Genomic DNA, 6,607 nt, shown 5'->3' on the forward strand with positions numbered 1-6,607 from the left:
TTAGAAGGCATAGCATACATTTTTACTGCTTTGTAAATGATGTCCAGCTTTATCTTTCCATGAAGCTAGATGACACATGTGAACTAGTTAAACTACAGGCATGTTTCAAAGGCATATGTATAAGTAAAATAAAATAAAACAAAGTTAAATTAAATTGGTGGAACAGGATATTCTCATGTGTGATGCTATCGTGTCAATATGGAACAAAATCTCTGAGGTATGTTTCTGGCACCTTGTTGACTTTATGTAGACTTAAAGAATAAGACCGACTTATAATAATATTTTCATTTAATAAATAAAACCTTCTGATTGCAGGGGCCAGCCAATCAGAAGAAGGTTAAGTTAAAGTTAAGGGGAAGGCCCTAAATTAACTATTTAAGACAGTGAAACTCAGGCACAAGCCTACTTCAAATAAATCAGGATGATTTTCAAAGATGAATCAAGCAAAGCTAATAGAATGCAGTAATAAAAATATGGTGCTGAAGATGAGCCTTAACCTCCTAAGACCCGAACTCTTCCACGGCATTCATTTTTAATTTCTCTTTGATATTTGGGCATATTGGGGCCCGATGAATGTAAAAACAAAGAATTACCAGATTTTATTTTTTACCTTATTTTTGTTTTTAAGAAAAATAAGAGCCACATATGAGGATATTTGTTTAACATTTTGATAGAACTGTAGCAGTATAATGTCCTTGTAGGTGGATATCAGGCCCTTCTAGAGCAAAATTTAGTGTTTTGGTCTAAATAACCCAAAATGTGATGTCCACATATGTGGATGCCAGGTCCTAGGAGGTTAAAGATCTACTTTGAAGACAGTTGTTCCATTCTTAATGTACAAATGCTAGCATGTGTTTACCCCATGTGTTCACTTTATTTAATTCATAGCATACTAGCTTGCTTCACTTCAAATTATACAGGTGAGGTATTCAGTCATTAACTTACCTGTCTGGTGATCACCAGCATCAGTAATCAAGCATGTCAATCAATGCCTGTATCTGAGGTACTGCCACCTCCACAGCAACTCAGCGGAAACCTAAAAACACAGCTTTCATTTGAATAACATTCATTTGCTCTTCACTGGTGAATGATTGCTTGCGATGATCATGGAATGGAGGCTTGAAGGGGTGATTACAGGAAACCTTGGAGAGAAATAAAAGAGATTAGACAGTGAGTGGTGGGCAGAAAACACCAAAGAAGGGAAACAACCCAAATACCATGTGGCTTCTCTTCCTGGAAAGAGGAATCAGTTTAAAACACATGCTGACGACAGTGGAAAGGTTGCACGGTCAGCTGCAGAGACGTCTCTCTTTAAAAAGTCACTCAAGACACCCATATTTAATCCATCACACCCTGCATATTTCCTGTAAAACATGTCTGCCCATGTCAACACTGACCTTGAACTAAAGAGAAATTCTAATTACTCATGAAGTGATGAAGGCTCAAGTTTATGACATACACATGTGTGATGTTTAAGTGGCAAGAGAAATTTTACTTAACTACAGAAGGCTGAGGGCAGCCATTTATATGTCTTTGAATGCACCTCTTTTTTTTTTAATAAAAAGAGGAAGCAGTGTATTCAAACACAAATAATCGCATTACACACAAGCCTGGATAAGAATGCCTAAATGGGATCTTTAAATTGAAAACACTGACCTACTCTTAGAACAACATACTGCTCTCCCTTTTGCCTTGGCAGAACAAATCTTATGAAATACTGAATCGCAACATTGTATCCAGTTTATTCATTCATTGTAGGTGGGAGCAGATGGTGATGTATGCGCCTTCAGAGAAAAAGGTGTTGCTCAGAGAAAACCGCGACTCTGATGCAAATGATACTGCTGCTCTCCCCTGAAAGCACACACATATATACTATTACATTCTTCAATGTGTTCAGATTAGCTGGTATGCTTGTCACATTTCGGTTAGCTTGAGTAATGTCGCTGTTGTTCAGCACCATGGACAGAGCCTCTTTTGATACACTATATGTGCCAAAAGTATTCGCTGGTGTGGCTTCACACACATATGAACTTGAGTGACAGCCCATAATCCATATTTTTTAATACGATGTGGGCCCACCCTATGCAGCTATAACAGCTTCAACTCTTCTGGGAAGGCTTTCCACAAGGTTTGCGAGTGTGTTTATGGGAATTTTTGACCACTGTTTCAAAAGCGCATTGTGAGGTCAGACACTGTGGTTGTACGGGAAGCCTGACCTGGCTTGGCTCCACTCTAATTCATCCCAAAGGTCTTCTATCGGGCTGAGGTCAAATATGCTTTTGATGAAATATGTGAACACGTATAAGATCATAGTTAAATGTTGCTTTACAGGAATAGATTTTACAAAGAGGTGTCTTTCCTATTTAACTATTAACCTGCATCCCACAATTAATATAATGCACCGATTGCACTGCTAAAATATAGAATTGAAGGAACTCTGGTTTGACACTGAAATGGATAATAATAATAATAAAAGAACATCAAAACCACAGGCATTAATGGACTAGATAGCATTAAAGAATGTCTGCTTTCTTGCCCTTTAATAATGTGGGTGTGCTTCTGTGATTAAAATAATGGTAACATTTCACAATACAAGATGCAACTAAGGGTGTGACTTCCCTAAAGTGACAAACACAATAATTTAAATGTATCACAGTCTGCACACCAACATTTTTGCATGGTTACAATGTGAGAAAGAGGTGGTTATAGTACGTTCTAATACAACCAACATAAATACAATAGTAATGTGTAGTCTCAGTATAAGGAGGGGAGTAAGGATACTCTATAATATAGCCCAAACCCCATAATGATACAGTGAAAATATAACATGAGAGGGGGAAACAGTTTCTCTTAAAGTATAACCTGCTCCTGCCAACTCTCTTTTATTATGCCATAAATAGGTTTTAAGTATCAGTAAGTATTTTCAGCATTAAAGAATGGAGCCTAAATTAAAAAAAGATGAGGTTGTGGTGGACCACTGGAGGGCTCCACTCACACCCAGTTCTCAGGAAGTGTTGTTGCTGTGTTTTGGAGGGAAAAGTGTTCAGTTGTGTGGTGATAAGTAATAAACGAGCAGTGTGTGTCGTCTGTGTTTACCTCCACATTTGGTGACCCCTGATTTGAACATGTTGCAGTCCGATGGTGGCACCGACTCCGCTCTGGATGCATCAGCAGCCGCCAGCCCTCTGCCTCCGGCTGCAGCTACGTTTGCTGTGGCGCTCGAGCTGCCGGACTTTTGGCTTCACGATACCCCGTCGTGGTTCGTGCACGTGGAGGCTCAGTTCGCCCTTCGTGGCATCTCGGCTGACGACACGAAATATCACCATGTAGTGGCTTCTCTCGATCCGCTAGCCACCCGTCGTGCGTTGACTCTCCTCCGGGACCCACCCACCCGAGGGAAGTACGCCGCCCTTAAGGAGCTGCTTCTTCGGCGCTATGCCCTCTCCGACGCAGAGCGAGCCGAAAAGCTTCTCTCCGTCTCAGGCCTGGGTGGCGGTATGGCTCTCGAACTGATGGAGCACATGCTATCCTTTCTCGGACCGGACGACGGGGGATTCCTCTTCGCCCACATCTTCCTCCGACAGCTGCCGGCGGCCGTGAGAGCCGGCCACGCCAACTCTCCGCTTCTGGGCACGAAGGACTATCGCTCCCTGGCTGAGGACGCGGATCGTATTCTCCTGGCTACCCGCACTTTCCACGATCACGACCTAGTTCCAGCTTCGCCGGCGGCGCCTTCCACTTCCCCACTGACCTGACCCGACGTCTCCGATCCTTCGCTGACGGCAAAGATCGCGGCACAGCGACACCACGGACGGGACCTCTGTTTCTACCATCAGCGTTTTGGCGCCAGAGCGCGCCGCTGCCTGTCGCCTTGTGCTTTTCCGACCCTGGGACATGGACCCCGCCAGCGCGCTGTAACGGCCGCGACCGCTGGCGACAAAGAAAAACTGCTCTTCATAGAAGACTCGCGCTCTGGGAGACGTTTCCTGGTCGACTCCGGCTCCCAGAAGAGCCTCCTTCCCCCGTCCGGAGCCGACAGTTTAGCAGCAGGCTGCGGACCGCAGCTCATTGCGGCTAATGGCTCTCCCATCGCAACGTTCGGGGAAAGGTTCGTGACTGTTTGTTTTCATGGTCGGGATTTCCAATGGAACTTTGTTGTTGCCGCTAGCTCTGTACCTATTTTGGGCGCCGATTTTCTTTGTGCCCACGGACTGCTGGTCGATGTCGCTAACAGACGCTTAATCGATGCACTGTCTTTTTCTTCAATACCCTGTTTCACTCGCGCCATCGAGCCCCTGAATCGGGCTAATTTAGTGACTTCAGGGAATGTTTTTCAGCGTTTGCTCTTGGAGTTCCCTTCACTGACTGTTCCTAATTTCTCGAACACGGCAACGAAGCACGGGGTTGAACATTATATCCCGACGGTCGGTCCGCCGGTGTTCGCACACGCCCGTCGCCTCTACCCCGCGAAACTTTCCGTCGCTCGGGAAGAGTTTGCCGCAATGGAGCGCCTCGGCATAGTGCAGCGCTCGAATAGTGCCTGGGCTTCTCCGCTACACATGGTGCCCAAGTCAGACGGTCGGTGGCGGCCGTGTGGGGATTTTCGCCGTTTGAATAATGTCACGGACAACGACCGTTACCCCATTCCCCACATCCAGGATTTTTCCACCCACCTCGCCGGCACCTGGATTTTTTCTAAAATTGACTTGGTGCGGGGGTATCACCAGGTTCCCGTGCGCGCCGAAGACGTCCCCAAAACTGCCGTTATTACCCCTTTCGGCTTGTTTGAATTTTTGCGCATGCCGTTCGGCCTGAAAGGTGCCGCCCAGACTTTTCAGCGGTTGATGGACTCTGTTTTGCGCGGGCTGCCCTTCGTCTTCGTGTACCTTGACGATATATTGGTGGCCAGCTGCTCTGAGAGTCAGCACGCGTCCCATCTGCATCAGGTTTTCCAGCGCATCGTCAACCCCTCCAAGTGCCAGTTCGGCTTGCCGGTTCTGGATTTCTTGGGCCACCGGATTTCCGCTGACGGTGTGGTTCCGTTGCCAGACAAGGTCCGGGCCGTTTCGGCTTTTCCGCGTCCTGCGTCCATGAAAGCGCTGCAGGAGTTCTTGGGGATGGTCAATTTCTACAACCGCTTTCTCCCCAGAGCTGCGCACCTGCTGCAGCCTCTCTATGCTGCCTTGAAGGGTAAAACAGCTAAGGACCCGATTGATTGGCTCCCTGAACGCATCCAGGCATTTTCTGGGGCCAAGACCGCGCTGGCAAACGCCGCCCTGCTGGCCCACCCGTTTCCGTCGAGATTGCGTTGCCCTCCGACGCGACGGACGTGGCGGTGGGCGCAGTGTTAGAACAGCGGGTCTCTGGTGTCTGGCAACCGCTCGCACGCTTAGGGACAGTGAGCGCAAATATAGCGTTTTTGACAGGGAGTTGCTGGCCCTGCACCTCCCGACACGGCATTTTCGGTTTTTTCTCGAGGGTCGGAGCTTCACCGCATACGTCGATCATAAACCTTTGACATTCGCGATGTCCAAGGTCTCTGATCCATGGAGCGGGCGCCAGCAGCGCCAGTTGGCAGCCATTTCCGAGTTCACAACTGACATTCAGCACGTGGCTGGTAAGTCCAACTGCGTGGCTGACTGTCTATCCCGTGTGCTGGTCTCTCCCGTTTATGTTGGCATAGACTTCGAGGCTATGACCGCTGACCAACAGGCCGACCCGGATGTCCTTGCCCTTCGGTCTGCGCAAACGGGCCTTGTATTGGAGGACAGACCCGTGTGGAACGGCGGGCCCAGCCTGCTTTGCGATGTTTCCACCAGCCGTCCACGCCCTGTAGTTCCCCTTTCGTGGCGTCGTCGCGTTTTCGACTCCGTACACGCCCTCTCTCATCCAGGCGTCCGGGCCGCTGGTCAGCTCTAGGTTCGTTTGGCCGGGCCTTCGTAAATCAGTGAAAGAGTGGGCAGCCGCGTGCATCCCGTGCCAACGTGCTAAGATCCATAGGCTGTATATCCATTTTGACTGTAGTGGACCGCACAACCCGCTGGCCTGAGGCAGTGCCTCTGGCGTCCACTACAGCAGCAGCAGTGGCCAGGGCATTTTTGTCAACGTGGGTTTCGCGTTTCGGTCCCCCCGCCGACATCACCTCAGACAGGGGCCCCCAGTTCGTTTCCGAGCTTTGGTCTGCCATGGCTGACGGCCTGGGGGTCAAGGTCCACCGAACCACTGCGTACCACCCGCAGGCCAACGGGATGTGCGAACGTTTCCACCAGTCGCTTAAGGCCGCGTTCCGTGCTTCTCTCACAGATGGCAACTGGGTTGACCGCCTTCCATGGGTTTTACTGGGGTTGCGCTGCGCGGTTAAAGAAGACCTTGGGGTTTCCCCGGCTGAACTTGTCCTTGGTCAGCCCCTCCGGGTCCCCGGGAAATTCTTGCCTGAGAGCCCACCCCCGTGCTTCGCTCCATCTGTGCTGTTTCTCCGTCCCCCAAGAGACTCGTTTTCTCTTCCTGGCCCAGCGCACCATTGTGTGCCCGACACCTTTGTTCCAAGGTCGTTGGACTCCTCGCAGTTTGTTTTTGTCAGGCATGACGCTCATAGGCCTCCGCTGCG

The 6,607-nt window shown here is 49.0% G+C and overlaps 1 protein-coding gene across 1 annotated transcript; it reads left to right on the top strand.

Annotated features, from left to right (window-relative positions):
* Window positions 1-3,069: 3,069 nt before the first annotated feature.
* Window positions 3,070-3,885, top strand: LOC146509613 (uncharacterized). The gene is made up of 2 exons (XM_085175138.1): window positions 3,070-3,584; window positions 3,642-3,885. The coding sequence occupies exons 1-2, from the start codon at window positions 3,126-3,128 to the stop codon at window positions 3,753-3,755; spliced, it is 573 nt and encodes a 190-aa protein (XP_085031264.1). The 5' UTR covers window positions 3,070-3,125; the 3' UTR covers window positions 3,756-3,885.
* The last annotated feature ends 2,722 nt before the right edge of the window (window positions 3,886-6,607 follow it).

This window comes from Neolamprologus multifasciatus, chromosome 10, assembly GCF_963576455.1.
Source record: "Neolamprologus multifasciatus chromosome 10, fNeoMul1.2, whole genome shotgun sequence".
In the NCBI taxonomy this organism is placed as follows: Eukaryota; Metazoa; Chordata; class Actinopteri; order Cichliformes; family Cichlidae; genus Neolamprologus; species Neolamprologus multifasciatus.

Excerpts from the sequence above, each read along its gene's own strand:
- LOC146509613 (XM_085175138.1), top strand. The coding sequence starts at position 3,126 with ATGTTGCAGTCCGATGGTGGCACCGACTCCGCTCTGGATGCATCAGCA. Across the intron at positions 3,585-3,641 it reads CCCACATCTTCCTCCGACAG|TATCGCTCCCTGGCTGAGGA; the intron begins CTGCCGGCGGCC and ends GGCACGAAGGAC.